The sequence below is a fragment of the Takifugu flavidus genome, chromosome 21, assembly GCF_003711565.1.
Source record: "Takifugu flavidus isolate HTHZ2018 chromosome 21, ASM371156v2, whole genome shotgun sequence".
Taxonomy (NCBI): domain Eukaryota; kingdom Metazoa; phylum Chordata; class Actinopteri; order Tetraodontiformes; family Tetraodontidae; genus Takifugu; species Takifugu flavidus.
In genome coordinates this window covers 2687400-2704959 of record NC_079540.1, presented here as the reverse complement: position 1 = coordinate 2704959, position 17560 = coordinate 2687400, and the positions used below count along the sequence as shown (strand labels likewise).

The window sequence follows — 17560 nt, the reverse complement described above, 5'->3', positions numbered from 1 at the left end:
TCCCTCCTCTTATTAGCTTCTGCTCAGGCATTTGTTTAACAAAGAGGCAAATTCTGCGTCTTTTCACAGGCGCTTTGAGAAGGAGGCGGCACAGAGGATGAATTCCACAGCTTCAGAAAGAATAACGAAAAAAAGACTATAAGAGGAATAAAAAGCCAGGTTGCCAGGTCCATGTGTCTGAAAATGTCCGTCCAGTGGGGTTTATAATAGAAATTTAGAATCTAATCAGAATCTAATGGCTAAAAAGCTTCAGTATCATCAGTGTTACGTACTGAACTTCTGGCTATTTTTCATTTGACAGGAACAAAATAATCTCTTGGTTTTAAAAGAGGGGCGCTGTATAATCATTTCTTAACTATATTAACTATTATAAATCTTCCTCATCTGCAGTGGAGCTGTGCGTGCAAATGAAACTGCGCCTCCTGATGTCCAGGAAGGAACATTTGTTTGTTGGTTTGTGGGTTGAGAACATTTATTTAAACTGGGCAAAAGGTTGATATTCATGCTAATGCTTCATGCAAAACCCGGGGGAGCAGGAGAGGCGATAAAACCGACGCCTCCTGCTGCGAGAGCAGGAGAAAACAAGCAAAAGGTGAGACGGAGGAGAGGAGGGATGTGTGGGAGACAAAGGGAGGATGTGGAGGGGGGAGGACTGGATGAGCTCAACCCGAGCTTGTGGGTGAGTCAGGGGGCAAATATGCAGGGGATGCTCCCTGATTCACCCTGGTACTGGCTTGTGTTGAGGCCTGGGATCCATCTGGCTCATGCCCATGTTAGCGCTATCTGTGGCGCAGGGAGGAGAGATTGGGTCAGGGCTAGGTTTGTGCTTGTGTGTGTGTGTGTGTGTGTGTGTGTGTGTGTGTGTGTGTGTGTGTGTGTGTGAGAGAGAGAGAGAGAGAGAGAGAGCAAGGAAGGGAGAGAGAGGTGTGGTGGGAGAAGAAACATGATGGCGTAAACTGTTAATGTGTGTGTCAGGGGTTGAGCTAAGACTCAGAGATGACCTGGGAACCTGCTTTAATAAGTTGCAGGTTCTAGACACACACACATGCACACACACACACGCTTCACTCTCTCATCAACGTGTGATGGATGAAGGCAGCTCGCTCTACGTGCAACAGAGTTGAAATGAGGGATACGGCTCGTGATAATACTCAGATAATTAAAACACTGATATATATTTGATATTTGGTCTTTTCCGCTATGGAAGGGTCGACGGTTGAGCAACTTGGAAGGATTTCCAAACACTCTGCTTCTGCCTGCAGAGCTGTACCTGTGCAAGACTGGAGTCTAAGTAAGGAACTTTTGTGTCGCAGCTGTCTTGTTGGGATTTGATTTTCCTTCTTACTGCTGGCTTTGTGAAACTGTTCTAAGCTAGTGGTTCTTGAGCCCCATTCAGGAGTTTTTTTGTCAATAAAAACTCCAAACACACATCCGTGTCTAATCACTGATTCAATTTTAACATCGATTTCCTCATGTCATGTGATTCTCACACAAAGTGTATAAATTATTCCTGGGGAAAAAGGTTTATTTTGGAAAACTGTGGTGAAAGTGACTATTTTTTCCACTGTGCTATGTCCCAATGCAGATGTGACCAAATTATACCCCAAAACACACATCACGTAAGTGTACACGCCATCTTGGCAAGTTTTGCATCGCTAGCATAAGATTAAGATTAAGATGCACTTTATTCATCCCCGTGGGGAAATTGAATTATAGTAGCAACCTATACAAAGTATAGAAACGGAATAAATAAATACAGACAAGATTAGAACGTTATAAGCATATATACAGCATATATTATAAGCATATATATATAATATATACATAATATTATAAGCATTATAAGCATATATACATAAATATAGAATAAATAGAAATAAAATTACGACAGCATGAGATTAGCACAGCTAGCAATGCGCGTGCGTCAGAGAGAGAGTAAATGAGAAGGCCGCAGCTGTGCATGCTGTAATCCCATCATTAAGAAGACGTCTGAGAGGGAAGGTGTCTGACACACGCACGTGCACCACAAGCACCCCACGGGTGCATAGACAAACGCAAACGGGCACAGGTTCCGGGGTACGTTTGATTTAACGACCCACCAAAGCAGCTGTCCTGGCTTTGGACCTGTTTGTGTACAAGCTACGTCAGCCTCGAGGCCTGTCTGCTCACTGCTCTTCACCCCAAAGGTGTGTGTGTGTGTGTGTGTGTGTGTGTGTTGTATTCAAATGCAAATATAGCCGGAAGTTTTTCCCCTCCTTTGGGGACCAGACACCTGTGTAAAGCACCGCGTCACTTTGGATCGGCCGTGCGTGTGGAGACGGCCCAGGCAGCCGCCTGTCAGCTGATGTTGATTCTGTGATCACTTCGGGCTGTGAACACACAGTGACTTCAAGGAAAGTCAGAACGGCTTACACAGCACTGGAGGGTTTGTCTCCCAGGTGTTTCGCTCTGTTAGGGACCTTCTTGTATTTTAGAAAGATAGCGATGGTGCCAGATTCTATTAGAAAGCTAGCATTAGCTGTAGACGTCCCTCTTGGGATTTTGAAGGAACCCGTTTAGTCAAAGTCAAAATCCAATCTCACTGTAGCGGTGGCCCATTATCTTTTCACATTTTGACGAAGTGAGCAGGAGAAAAAAGCAAAAAAACAAGAGTATTCTATCTGCGCCGTCTTTTCTTGGGCGTATTGTGTGTCGCGTCCCTTCTATTGAGAGTCCTCACGCTCACTCAGGTAGAGAGCACAGAGAAATCTCACACCAGAGTAGGCCGACAGTATCAGAGAGGCGCGCAGCTGCGCACGCGCTTCCTGAGATACTGATACCGCTTTCTGGCTCGTTAGCCTCGTGTCATGGGATGTCTTTTCAGGACCGCTGGCCCTACAAAGAGGGAACAGGAGCGCGAGATGGAGAGGCGGTGAAAAAGATTGATAGCCACCATTTTCTTGGACTGTGTATCATCTGCCGCGGTTGCTGTTGCCATAACACCGCGACTGCTGCTTTAGCCTGTGGAAATGTCAAAGCTAATGATGTGTTTTACACCGCTAATGCAACCAGTGTGTTATTTTTGGGCACTTTTAGACCGTTCACGTCAACTCCGGTTTGGATTTTTCCTCGTATACAGAATGTACATGTTTTTGATAATGTGTTCATTTTCCCAATCTAGGTACCGCAAACATGGAGTATGATCAACGGACAGCAGCCTTGCTAGGTGGGAGGACTATTCGTTGATAATAACAGGCAGAAATCCGATGAATGGAGTGAAGCGTGAAAACCAGGCTAGAGTGCATGCAAGGGCATCAGATCCAGCTCCTCCAACCATCCGATTTTTCCCGTTTATGAGGAAACAACCCGAGACACCTGAATGCTAAACTTAACTGGCGTGATTTAAACGGCGACGTGTTTGAAACTGGCCGCGAGACGATGCGCTTGCTCACTCTCTGGAACACTGCTGAGATCTCCTTACTCACTGCAGTAGGATAGAACGAAGGAATCAGGAAACAACCTGCTTCGGTGTTTTTTCCCCCCCTTTTCCTTCCCTCAGGTAATCCCATGCTCACTGGTGCGCGGTCCAGAAGGCCGGGAAGGGCCGACGCCTGCTTTTCCAGAGACTGTGTTTTTTCTGACTTATGAGCCTGTTTAATTTAGCCTGAAATGTTCCGTGATTGAGGATGGTTGGTTCTAAGTGATTTCACAGACTTAAAAATGTGCTTTTTCTGCATTATTTGGCAAAGTGGTCGTCTTAGCTTAGCATCCGAGGCTCATCTCCTGATGGTATCGGGCATTTTGGAGCCCCAGACAAATCAAAAGAATCCAACATCTTCGTTCTATCCTAACGTTCTCTCCCTTTTTACTGGTAGAGGGGAGGAATCTTGATTCCCACGTGAGTGGATCCGTTTACCCAGGGTGTCGTCTCTCCTGGGAACTGGAGGATAGGATGTCAGCGGCCGCTTCCTGCTTCAGCCGGTAACAGGAACTGGCCACGTTCCAGCCTGTGTATGAGAGTGTGCGTGCCATCGCACAGCAGACTGGGCAGCCAGCCCGGGTACAGCGGAGCCCAGGTGTTTCTCCATCGAGAACACAAAGAGTGTGTATAAACATGGCGGGACGGACAGGCAAATGGGGAGGGATCGCTATCAGAGGGCACACCTGTTGCACACCTGCTCGCCACACTCCTCACGCAGCCTTTATGGACGCGCCAGGACGTGGACACATGCAAAGCTACCAAAACACACATTTCCTCCGACGTGCAGCACAAAGGCAGACCGAGCCCGCCCTCATTTCTGACTTTGGAACTTTCTGCTCGTCCCTCCCGACGACTCCCCGACCCTCCGCGCGGCGGCGCGTCAGGGGATTAGCCGCCGCCGAGGTGGATGCGACTCACAGCGGAATCCATTAAGTCTGGCATTACCACACACCTCACAAAGCACTGGGGAGTTCCTAATCCATCGCACGGCACAATCCGGCTAATGCGTGCATATCAAACACAGAGGTAGCGCCCATTTAAACAGCCGCCGGGTCGCTGCTTATGACGTCACGTGATCCAGAGCTGCAACCCTGAATGTGCAACGAAGCAGCAACATTTCCAACACGTTCTGGGGAATTTCTGCCTTTGGCGTCCACATGTCCACCTCTTGGACGGGCGGCCTGTCAAAGGTGTCCAGGAAGGCAGCAGGAAGGTGGGAAAAATGGAGGAGGCGGAAGGGAGAAGACGATACTAAAAGTAGCACTCTGACGGGCGTCATCCGCCCTTGTCTTCTCAGTATATCTCCCTAATGGAGAGAGTTGGCGTGTGTGTGTGTGTCTCCCTGTCAGAGCTAAGAAGTGTGTGTGTGTGTGTGTGTGTGTGTGTGCGCGATAGAGATAGGGACTAAATGAGCTCCTGGTGGGACTGACCCTCCTCGCTTTTTACCGGTCCGTCAGTGAGACTGAGCGCTTCACTGGAGCATGGCCACAGGCACAGTGGTGAATGCTGGAACACACACACACACACCACACACACACACACACACACTGAACAGAAACCTCGCCGAGGTCAGTCAGTGTCGTTTCCGCACGTTAAAAAGGTTCGGAGGCAAAAACTGAGCACGCGTCAAAATAATCAGGAATTCCCATCGGAAGCTCCCTCTCTTCCCCCCAACGTGGAGAGCAAGGTGCTGGGCGTGCGCATGCTCACCCTCAGCGTAATTACTCCCGGCGACTCACATGAGGAATGAGCGGCGCCCGAGCGGGCGCTATCTGCCTCATTTAGGAGCGTTTAGGTCACGACAAACACACACCGGTGTCAACAAACAGCGTCGCACTTGTCATGCGGCCGACTCGGGCGTGTCAACGGAAAGGTCAAAACAAGCCACGTGAAGGCATTCATGGGCCAACTATGATTTAATAACTGGCGACCGAGGGAACGTTCACGCCATCGGTGTGACGGGATCGATACACAACAGCAGCGGGTATAAACCCAACAATATTGTGTCGTTGGTGTAAAGCAGCACAGGGAGGATTTACTGAAAGATCCTTTATTATTTCTGCTATTATTTATATATACGACAAAGAGATAAATCATTACAAAAAATGTGTAGAAAGCAACAATGAATCACCGGAATGACTTGAGACAATAGCAACCAGAGCGCCGCGACGTGTCGTCATGGTTTCCAAGATTACGGCGGTGACCTTTCAGATAACAGGTGGCGTGTTTGAAGGTCTCTTTAGGTCAGGCTGTCTATTATTACACATGTGAGTGATTGACAGCGGCGAGGGAGGGGGGGTCCGTGTGCACGAGGCCGGATAAATGCCGCTCAGAGGGAGGGGACAAACGCACGCTTATCATAAATCCTCCCCGCGTGCCTTGTCCTTTCTTTCCTGAAGGTCGGAAGGTCACGGGAGAACAAGCGGGAGGGGAAACGGATCCCTGCAGATCCGTCTCACGTTTCGGGGCTCGCGGGGGCTCCCAGGACACGTCCGGAAAGGTGCGCTGGGTTTAGTTCTCAAGGCGGACAGAACTTGGGAAGACGTGAAGGTTGAGCACCCTCCAACGGCGGAAGCACCGGGGCTAATGGAAGCACGAGCACGCATAGATTTAACCAGAGGCACAAAGGCGTGTTTGGGTCTTAAAAGGCAGGCGGGCGCGGAGCAGCATTATCACCGCATCCTCATGTGGAGCACAAAGGCTCACCTTCACTCACTCACCTCCGTCATTTCCATTCCAATGGAAGAAGAGAATCATATTTGTGATGCTAATTCCGCGGGCGTGCTTGTTCGCCGCACGGCAGGTACAATGTCTCGCTCGGTATTCCGCACACACGTTTAATCAGAGCGTGGGGGGGGTGGGGGGGGGCTTTGTGGATTCTAATCTCGCACTTTGTGATCCGCAGATACGCGACGGAGAAGAAGTGCTGGAATGTGTTTGTCTGGCTGTCGGAGATTTCCATGTTTCCATTGGTGGGGGGGCAACGGCAGGGTGGGATTCGATGAATGGAACCAAGGAGCCGGTTTCAAATGGAGGGCCATCTTTCTTCTTCCCCCCCAAGCCCGCGTACTGGTCTTCCAGCGTTAGTCCGAGTCCACGTCCAGGTTGAGCTCCGTGCTCAGGTTGAGGTAGAAAAAGGCGTAGATGCAGAGGACGAAGAAGAGGATCGCCACGACGACCAGGAACGCATCCTGCAAGACAGAGCACAATTCACACTCCCGTTGGATCCGGCGTCCTCGCTTTGTTGTGCTCTCTTTAACGAATCGCTGGCGTTTTCGTGGATGTCTGCGAGCCCCCCTCGGGGGGTTTCTGTCTTATCTAAATTTACTGCAGCTCTGTAATCAACGCGCTAGCAGCTTTTACTGGCTCGTTCTGAAACATGAAAAAAAATGCAATTAAATATTAAAAATGAAATACAATTAAAGTTCTGTCAATCATCATCCCTCCGCGTGAGCCGGCCCAAAAAAAAAAAAAAAATCTGTTTTCACACCCTGGAGATGAGTCAAATTAACTTTACAGACAGGTAAACGGGACAAAAACTATTTAAGAAACGGGCTGAAATCCTGAAAACCAGTTAGTCCAGTGTCACCAAACACCGGCGTGATCTTTAAAATCCTTATAAACCCGATAAGTGAGTGAAGCATCGGTGACAGCAATGCTAACAGGCTAACACATAAAGGCATACACAAAATGTGGATGTTTAGAATGTAAAGAAACGTAAAAATCAGGTAAAAATACACTAAAATGCCGCTCCTGCTGGTTAATTGTCAAACCAGTAGAGGCTTTCCAAAGGAGTGGCATTCGACGTGAAAATGAGGACTTGAAGCGCTCGTTCATTACGTGTCGCTCGCTCGATTACGATCTTCATCAGCTGGAGTTTCATTAGGGCCACTCAGACTATTGAACAATGCCGGTTTTTCTTTATCAAGAGAACTCATTAGCTGCAAACTTTCTAATCAGCACTGAGAGCCTGGAGGGCTTTAAAAGAGCTGGATGGAGTCGGAGTTTGTTGTTGTTCGCAGAAAGGAAACAGTTCTTACTCCTGTTTCCGTCTAAACTGGGCCACAGCGAGGCAGGAGAGGTGAAAGGCTCGTACGAGTCCTCCACTGGTGAGCTGATACTCGTGGCTTTTTGGATGGAAAATAAGGATCATGAACATGCAGTCATGTGACCTCAGGGTCAGGAAGGCTGAGAAGTACTGGGCATCGAACTGGCATAAATGGTTAGAAAGACAAATAAACAACAGTTACCTCTATTTTTTACTTTGGGGGAAAAAAAAGGTTGAAATTGGTTATTTTATTTTTCTTTGTTTCCATTTAAATTTTCCCCGGAACAAAACGCAGCATTAAAAATCCCAGCTTGAGGAGCTCCTCTTTGTGTCTTTGCTTAACGTCGGCCGTCACGTCGCCCCCTACAGTGCTGGAATGTGTCGGCTTGTTAAAGAAATGAAAAGCCATTATAAAAAAGACGTCTCGGGCAAAATTATCCAGCAAATAAAAACTCTGCCAGTTGAGAGCGACGCGTCCACGGACATTTATGGGTACCAGAAAAATAAGCCACGCTACAAAATAAATCAAATCTGAACTACAAAGAGAAAAATCCAAAATAAAACATGTGGCAGAGCGAGCAGAGGGAGGGGTGGGCCAATAATGTGCCTCTGATGAAGGGGTGGGGGGGGGAATTAGAGGAGCCGCAGCATCCTCAGCTATCTGTGTACAAGTGGTGGTGCCGAGTCATTAATGGTGCTGGTCTTCATTAGCCTCGGCCCACGTTTATCTCCATCCCGCCAGCCTCCAAACAGCTTTAAGTCCTCGCTTAATTGGAAAACTTTTAAATTTCATGCACTTTAGTTTCATGTATTAACCACCAGGCTCCTGCCGCTTGATTCCACTTTGGATTTCGCGCAGGCCTCAGAACCGTTATGAAATCAGGTGGTCCGGATCGCTGCTTTGAACAGGGCGACAAAAACAAAACAAAGGTTTATCTGTTCTGCCGACACTGCTGCAAGGAAAATACTTGTGATGTAGCTAAGTGCCTGGATACAGCGCCGCCCGACAAAGCCCCCGTCTTTTGTTTCAGGTTCTTGAGAGAAAGAGAACAGCTGGGTTTAGGAAAACAAGCGCCACTCCAGTCGCATGAAGCGGCACCTGCACTTGATTGAGATCATTGTTTTTTGAGAGGAGCCGCTCGCTGCATTCTGATGGAGACCCCTGGATGGGGCCCGAGCGCATCGTCTTGGTCACGTGGCTCTCCCGGCAACACAGGCAGCTGCAGCACGCTTGGCGTGCTGGGAGCTGGTTCCCTGTCACCCTGGCGACGAGCCCTGCTCAGCAGACATCCAGTCATTTGGTCCTTTTATTCTCCCGCTGGGTTTGTGTGTGTGTGTGTGTGTGTGTACTTGGTACATGTCAAGTGGCAAAATACTCATTCTACTAGCAAAGTGAGGACATTTTTAAGTAGGGAAATTTTGCCTGGCCCTCATGACTTCAAAGGACTGTTTTATGGTTAAGAATGGTTGGGATTAAGGTTGCTGTTTGGGATGTTAGCTGGGATGTTTAGGCTAAGGAACTGGTTAATGTCTTATGTTTATGAATGTGGCCTCAAAGGTAGAAATGTGAGGACGTGTGTGTGTGTGTGTGTGGTGTGTGTGGTGTGTGTGTGTGTGTGTGTGTGTGTGTGTGTGTGGTGTGTGTGTGTGTGTGTGTGTGTTGCTGGATTGTTGCCCCGCTTCCTGATGGTGGGTTTTGTTTAGAGTACTTTTTCCAGGGTCAACAGTGTACAGAAAAAAGAAAGTACGCTTTTTATTGAAATATCACAGATTCTGGAATTAACTGCAAGTGAACCCTGTTTTACATGAAGTCAATAGCTGAGGGGGGTTGCCAAAACAAATTAAATTCAGCATTGACCCGAAACCAGACAGGTCATTTGTTAAAGGTAAACAGGAGTCACTGCGTCCAACGGATGAAAACTGGACTTGAAAAGGAGAGGTTAGCATGTTAGCTTGACTCAGGCCGAAAATTTTAAAAAGTGGGGCTGGAACACAACGATAATGTCGCTGAAAGTCGATCTGCTCCTGTGTGAATACAGACCAGTCAGACTGTACATTCACTGATGAACAAACACTGGAGCTTCAACAGAAAAACCAGTTTGTTCTCGGCCAGACAAGAGTTCTGCTAACTAACCACCTATCATAGCAAAGGCAGCATGATTTCAATAATAGATCGATTATGCTCTCATGCACGCGTGCTGGGACAAAGACAAGAGTCCAGTTAAATGGCTTTAGAGCTACGACCACAGCAGGGGAACAACTGGACCTGGAGCTGCAGTCACTTTAATCACACCTGTGGGCAGGACGAGGCCACTTTTGATTAAAAAGGTTCAAATGTTTACCACCAGAGAATCAAAATGTCTCAAAGACACGCCATCCGTCGGCTGCTCAACGCATTCCATCAGAAATCTATTTTCCCAACCTGTTGGGCTCGGCGGCTAAATCAGCCCACAGTGGAACGCCGTGGGGACCCAACAGGAGGTTGGCGTGCCAATTAGACGAGGCGGAAGGTTTCCCGCCACTTTTAAAGGCGTCCTTCTCTTCTGCGAACAAACTGAGAAGACGTCCTGCCAGACGTTTCGTCTCTCGTCCCGCTCCGAGCGTGGAAGATGTCAACATATGCGTCCCTCCAGCAGCAGGCGTCATCTTCTGATGGGCCGTGACTAAACGTGGGTAAATAACGCTCGTGGGGGGGGGTAAGCTGCTGGTTATGGCAAATTCTGAGGTCAACACTGAGCGCGGCCCCGCTGTCGGCTGGGAGGGACGGACGTATTCCCTCATCTGCTTTCTGTTTTGTTTATTTGTTGTGTGTGAAAATAGCCAGACTGCTCTGGTACTGGGACAGGCTGCCGTGGCAGCTGCCAGATATTCTGTGCCTGCGTGTCTCCTGGCACTTCTGAGGTGCCAGCTGCATCAGCGAGCAGCATTTCACCCGGAAACATGGTGGAAAAGGAAGAGCACACACACACACACACACACACACACACACACAAAAGCCAGTTAAGTCGCTACTGCAGAGCTTTCTGCTGCCATCAAAGAAATGTAAAAAAAATAAATAAAAAAATATCACAACTTTACAGGGTGCCACATGAATTGGATGGCAAAGCAGGCGTGACGGAGTATCCATTACACTTGGGCTGAATTTCAATCAAACTTGGGGCCAAAGGGTCCAAGTCAGTTTAATGTGCCTGTCCCAGAGGTATTTTTAATCCGACCCCTGAAAATTCCCCTCATCTTGGGTGTGAAAAACCTGAATTATTCATAGGCAATATCAATATTTCAAGATATGGACTAATCTAATTGGATTAAAGACGTGCTTAATGAGGCCTTGCGTGTCTAAGAGATGCATATTTTAAAACCTGACCATTTTAGCCAGCGTTTAATCCTCGCCATGATTCCTCCGTCTCTGCGTCCCATCCAACAACCGAAGCTTAATGGCGACCGAGACCTTTTGATCTGCTGAAAAAGAGCCCAGATTTGGAACACCAAGATGGCAAATAAACACGGGGGGAGGGATAACGTTCCAGGGAGCTGATTTACATTTTAACAGTTTCTAAAAGTCATCGAGGAGCCAATTTCATCTGATTTGTGAGGATTTACCAGTTTCACCGGCTCTTTTATTGCAAATGTGGGGAGAAAATTGGAAATAGTGCAACGGATTCTTGTAACTGCTGAGCTGAACAGTTTAAATAACAACCAGCAGAGTTGACTGTAAAAAAAAAAAAAAGGTTGCGTTTCCCGTAATTGTTCTGAACGAACGGGAACTGCGTCTTTTTTTTGTTGCCTCTCAATCGGACACTCGAGCGAACTGAAACCATTTGTGCAACCTTGGCGTCGTGAGAGGCCCTGCGAAGAATAAAGTTCACATCATCTCCGCCCCTGTGTCGAAAGACCGTTGCCGTGGCAACCATTCAGACAGGTTATATCGGGATGCACAAACCCCGATTGATCAAAACATTCCATTTATGCGCCGTCTGAAGAGAAGCTTCATATGTTTCTTTGTATGCCCGTTCCATTTCCCACATCTCCCACAATGCCTGTCCTTGGTCCTCCTCATTTCTACTTTAACTTTAAAGGAATAAGAGAAGCTCTAACTTTCCCCTTTGGGACTTCATTATCTCTCTGCAAGAAAAAAAAAACTGTGTTAGGTTTTCTTTTTTTTAAGGTTAAATAAAGACGCCTGCAAAATCCATGAAGGACGTTTCTGTCCTTCCTGGGATTTTATCAAAGGAAAGCTAACGCAGCATCGCGCGGGCGCAGGTGGAAATGTGTTATTACTTTCCCGGAATTGTGGCGGTCGGACGGACAAAAGACGGCTGGCAAAGACAGAGAAACGGCAATAGCGGAGGACGGGTTGAGCGGAGAGAGGGGGTGAGCGCAGGTTTACCCGGAATCCTGAGGAATTCTTCTTGGCTTCAGCCTTCAGCCGCGCGGCTCTCAGCGCCGGCTTCGTCTTTTTATAGTCCTGCTTGCCTGAAAGACAAAACAGGCGCGTCAGATTAGTACGCAGCTGCCGGGTTGATAAGAAACAGTGCAAAATTCTTTTTCAAATGACGATTGTGGTGCCGAGGTGCCCCGCCTGCACGTGCAAAGATCTCCCTGCAGATCACCTGCGCTCGCTGGACTCTTGAGGCCGACTCACGTGGGGCAAAACAGGCCACCTGGCAAAGCGTGCATGTTTATGCGAGTGTGTGAGCCGCCTGTCCTGGACTAATTAGCAACAGCACACCGCAGGAAAGCGAGCTTGAATACAAGCCAAGAAGGTGCAGCTCCAGCCTTTATTCAAGCACCACAGAAAAGACATTTCGGATGCTCCCGTCAGTCGGTGCTAAGTACGGTGGATATTTGTCACACCAACCCAACAGGTGGTCCACACACAAGCTCCTGTGTCAGTGTCGCGAAATGCTTAAGAGGCTGTTGGATTAAGTGGTGGATTAAGTCAGGATAAATGATAAAACAGAATGCCCAAAGCACAGTGGAACCAGTTGTCACACGCTCGCTTTGCCAGTTCACGGAATGCATCCATTTCCCATCCATTTTTGCATCTAATCAAAAAAAGGGAACCTAAAAGCCTTTCCTGTTTGCTTTGCTGATCACAGGATTTATTTATTTCCCAGCTTACTTCCCTTTTTTCCTAATGCAGCAGTTGAAAGATCACATAAAAAAGGCTAATGGAATGCTAGCCTGGGAGATGCTGTATTTGGAGCCCGATGTCGGTCTCCCCGCCGATGGCACTACTCCTCCCTCACGGGCAATAAAGATGTTTTCCTGATGTTGGAGAGGCGTCACTGTCTGCTCGCACGCAGAGGACAATACGGTGTCCCTGAGGGACGTTACCTTGGCTGGAGAGCCTGCTGAGAGGCATCCCCGAGCACGCCTTTCATTGGCCTCATCACCAATTTCCTGCCAAGAAGACAAGACAAACACCAAATCTCCCCCACAACATTCCTTTTGATGTGCCTGTTCTGGTTTTACCTCTAATTAAGACTATGGAGATTCTTTCTTTCCCTTTTAAATCGAGCTATTGTTCTGCTTAGCATAACGAAGTAGGTAGGGAGCATTCGCTAAAATTAGCCTTGTGATTGAACACTCAAGGGGTGGAGAGTGACAAGTGTGTGATTTATGTGTCACACAAATTGTCCATTAAAATGAAGCTCGGAGGGGAAAAAGAAAAAAGACCCATCGTGATTTGTCTTAAAAATAAAACAGCAGTATTTAAGAGTAAAAACTGTGTCAGGTAGGAATGTCTAATTAAGTGCTTCCTGCCAACTGTACAAAAATACAACCATGACTGCTGGCATGAATTATTTAGTGTCAGGATGCGGCGATGATCCAGAGAAGCACGTTACTGTTGTCTCAGTTTCAGATGAATTTGTGAAAACCTTATTATTGCACTTAACTCAAAGATGAAGAAGACCTGGAAGGAGGCGAAGGAAAAGAAACCCACTCGGGTCCACCTACCGACGGGCTATTTTTTTTGTAAAGATTCCACAACAAGATGCCGTGATCTGCCACTAGATGTCCCCAAACCTAACTCAATAAACCTTTAACCTGTGTTCGGTACAGTCCTCTTCTGGAGAGCAGCCTGTTAGAGTGACTCCGCCCCCCTCCGCCCACCTGACCTGCGGAGATGATGGCACAGCCCCACAACCATTCGCCGCTGCTGACGACGCATGAATTAGTCACCATATCACATGTTCAAATGACCCCGTGGAGCGCGCCCGACACTCAGAAGAGCGGGTGCCGAACCATTTTTATAGATTTCCCTCCCCAGGAGAAATAGAGCAGGGGAAAAAAGGACCGCCTGAACATGAGGTCATCCAGGTTAGGCCTTTCAGACGGGCGTCCCGTCCATTTTGACCACGTGTTCAGCTGCGGCGCTGCTGCGGTCGCAACGCTGAGAGGGACCACCACACCGGCGTTGGTTCTAGCTCCAACCCAGTCAAAAAAAAGCCTTTTTCACAGCCCAGTGCTGAGAGATTACGCCAGAGCTGATTAAAAGAGTTTGTTTCTCACACAGTTGGAAATATGTGTAAAAGCGGCAACAGCTGATTTCTGCAACACAGTGTGATTGCGTGAGTTTGACACCAAATTGTTGTGCGAATGAGAAAACACGAGTTCTGCTAAATTTACCCCATTTGTATTTGACTTCCACGCTAATTTTTTTTCTAAATGCAGAGTTGATGCGTAAATGCATCACTAGTTTAGTGTACGACCCAAAAAAGAAAATCTCTTAAGAATTGAGAGAATTTATTTGATTTGGGTTTGTTTTTCCACCAAAGGACTCACCGATCTGTTTCCTGTACTGATCGACGGGCAAAGCGCTGGCGCTGGCGTCCTTCCTCCCCATTGTTTGAGTCAGCCTGAGGAGAAACAAGGAGAAAAAAAAAAAAAAGGATAACCTTCTTGCACCTCATCATTCAGCCATACGTCACCGCGACACCGTTCCCCGTCCTGTTGCCGAGGGAAACGGCGAGAAATCTGCAGGAAGGGTTTAAGTTGACGCACGACCACATATAGCGAAGTCAGTTTTCATCAGGCAGATGGTTTATCTCTCGCATACATCTGCTACACGTAATTAAATTAATTCTCACCACCTTCCACGTGCATTATGTTCACAGTGTGTGCGCCTCCTATCCATTTCATTTAGTCGAACACCATTTCCCGTCACACCATCGGCTCCCACTTTAATTACAGTTACCCCTCGCATGGAAGGCATCAATACACAGCTCACAATGATATAAATATACATAGTTGTGAGGAGATGCAACAGTCATCTGCATAATTCTTCCGTTTCTAGCATCAGCGCTCGTTTTCTTTGGCCCACGGCCAGCTGCTCCTCAAACACGCCACATCAGTCCATATTAATCAAAGCTGAAGCCTTTTGTTCAAGACAGGAGGAATTTCCCCCTTAAAACCCGATCCAGATCTTTAAAATCTACATCTGACCTGATTATGGGACAAAGTCCAGCCCTCGTGGGAAGGTGGGAAGGTGTTTGCGTTGCACCTTTGGAGGGCGATCGTCTGTCCGACGGTACCGATTCAAGCAACGTTTGTTTTTCTGATCCAGGTCAGGAGTCTTGATGCCGTTTCCCTTCCCTCGCTGTGTGTTTATAGGTGAATTCTATTCATTCGGATCGGCTGATTGGAACCTCTTTGTTTCAGGTGACAATATCAGGCTGTTTTATTAGTTGGTTTGTTCTCTATCTCCGTCATCCAGCCACACATATTGTGGAACACAATGTTGCTATTGTCTGTCCTTTCCCGCGTCACCAGGTCTAATAAAGGTAAAATAAAACAAATTCTATATTTATTCAACTATTTCTATTCAACTCAGGCCCTGAGCATTTAAGGTATCTTTAAAATATGTCCTGAAAAACCAGGAATGTTCCATCTAGTACAACTAAAGGCATTTCTTCACCTGCCTACTGTATGAGTACTGAGGGATATGGAATGCAAGTGGGAACAGAGAGAAACACAAAGGGAAAATGCATCCATGTGAGTCTGAGAAGAACAAGAATGGTGTGAAGTCTTAGGGTGCAGCTGAGGGATACAGGGAAGAGAATGCATTAGCATGCTCAAGAGGCGCGGCCACCAGCGCCGGCCGCTACCTTCTCAAGAGAGCTCGCTGCATCGCAGAGTTTGCCTTTAGAATGAAAGAAGCTTTTTTTCCCCTTGATGTCGACAGAGGGAAGGGACCTCTGGCATCGGAAAGGAAAATTAAAAAGGCTCAGGCAGAAGGGAGAGAGCAAAATGTAATTTTTGCAGTTGGGACACAGAAGTCCTGCGATGTGCTTTGTAACCTGCTACTGCTAAACTATGGGGAAACTTGCTGTACTGCCCTTGAACATAGCACAAAGAGGTAAATCTGTTCAATAAATTCAATATATTAAGGTGAGGAAACGAAAGGTTTTTATATTAGACACAGTTCTCAAAGTTCCACAGGCAAATTCAGGAAGGTGAAAGAAACGGGAAGCAGCAGCTAGTTTATTCAAATAAAATCACGTGTGATCAAGCAGTCTTTAACTAGAGAAGTTTGCCTTGCATCTGAAATTAAAAAGTATTAACGCCTATATTGCGCATTTGCTTGATACGAGTTAAATTTGAGGACGTCATCAGGAGGATGGATCAACCATTACAAAGGTGCTATTTATTTAATTTTTTGCTTAATCGAGACACATTTCCGTTTTGTTTTGTTTTTAGGAACTGCTGCGTGCTATTTTCCCCTGCGGTCTTATGCATTGTACTCATGCAGTGCACCAAAGATCTCTGCAGACTCACGCCAGAATCATCTAACCTGCAACCTTGTGCACTTAATGAAGCTCCAGCTATATCATAGACATAAACAGATTAAACTAACCACAGCCTTCATTCATCAAGGTACTTACTGAATGCTCCTGATATCGACAGAAAGTGCCACCCACAAGAGGTTTTTTTCGCCACCTATCTTATCGTTATCAAGCCACGTCGACCACAGAAATGTCACTTTATTGTACTTTGAGCCAAATTTGTTCAGAATGCCAACACAACACTTCTTCCAGGAACAGTTCCGGCTTTAGGCGGTCCCGCGAGAGACTGACAGCCCGTTCCTCCAATCAAACGCGAATGTTGTCAAATTGACCAATAGCACGGAGAATGGGCGTGGTTAATTTGGAGGCGCGCGCGACATATCGAGTAAACGCTCCCACCGACAGAAAATCAGTAATTGCAGGAAAATTAATTAATAATCAAAATCATAATATGGCTAATAATATGGCTTATACAACTACTATGATATCAACAATAGATAAAAATATTACAAAAGTAGTAAATAACCAAAAATCCTTTGGCAATCCTCTAAAAATCTCATGTCCACCACTCATAATACAGCATTTGTATTTATTGTTTTTGACATTGTGTGTTATTTTTGTTGAGTATGAATCAAAATTATCAATATATTTGACGGCAAATTGAATAGTTTGTAGATTTTTATGTGTATAACTCTGTATTTGAGTCAGAAATTAAAGCTTTATCAACATCACTGTTTTCTCAAACAGTAAACAAATGACATTCTATTAGTGACTGTTAAATTATTTTTCCCTCTTATTACAATAAATATGACTATGACCAATCACAATTAATCACAACAAAAACTGTCTTCCTAAAACTTCTCTTTTTAACCTTGTTTGTTACACATACATCCTTGAACACTGAAGCTTATTACTCTGCGATCACTTTTCTATATGAGATTTCAAAACATGACCTTTTAACATTTTTGTTTAAAAGAAAACAACTAAAAGAAACAAGATCCGACCCCTCAGAAGATGAGAGAATCTCTCCGTGAGATATTCAGTTCTCTTTCATCAGTCTTTCCACTTTTTTCCCCCCTCTTTGTTTACTGTGTAGAATTTTATCCCCCCTCCTCTAATTGCATCCCGCCTCATTGCTGCCTCAGGCACTGTGCAGATTATGGGTAGACTTGCCGTCGCTTGTAACGTATTGAAGTTTAAAGTGATTTTCTGCTCTCCCATGGGCACGCCATTTGCGTGTTGCACAGCAGTAACTAATAGATG

The 17560-nt window shown here is 46.5% G+C and overlaps 1 protein-coding gene across 1 annotated transcript; it reads right to left on the bottom strand.

The window, feature by feature from the left end:
- Positions 1 to 5494: 5494 nt before the first annotated feature.
- On the bottom strand, positions 5495 to 16574 carry triqk (triple QxxK/R motif containing). The gene is made up of 4 exons (XM_057020875.1): positions 16397 to 16574; positions 14298 to 14371; positions 11896 to 11981; positions 5495 to 6651 (listed from the first exon to the last, which is right to left on the bottom strand). Exons 2-4 carry the CDS (start codon positions 14356 to 14358, stop codon positions 6544 to 6546), a joined length of 255 nt encoding a protein of 84 aa, XP_056876855.1. The 5' UTR covers positions 14359 to 14371; positions 16397 to 16574; the 3' UTR covers positions 5495 to 6543.
- Positions 16575 to 17560: the final 986 nt, after the last annotated feature.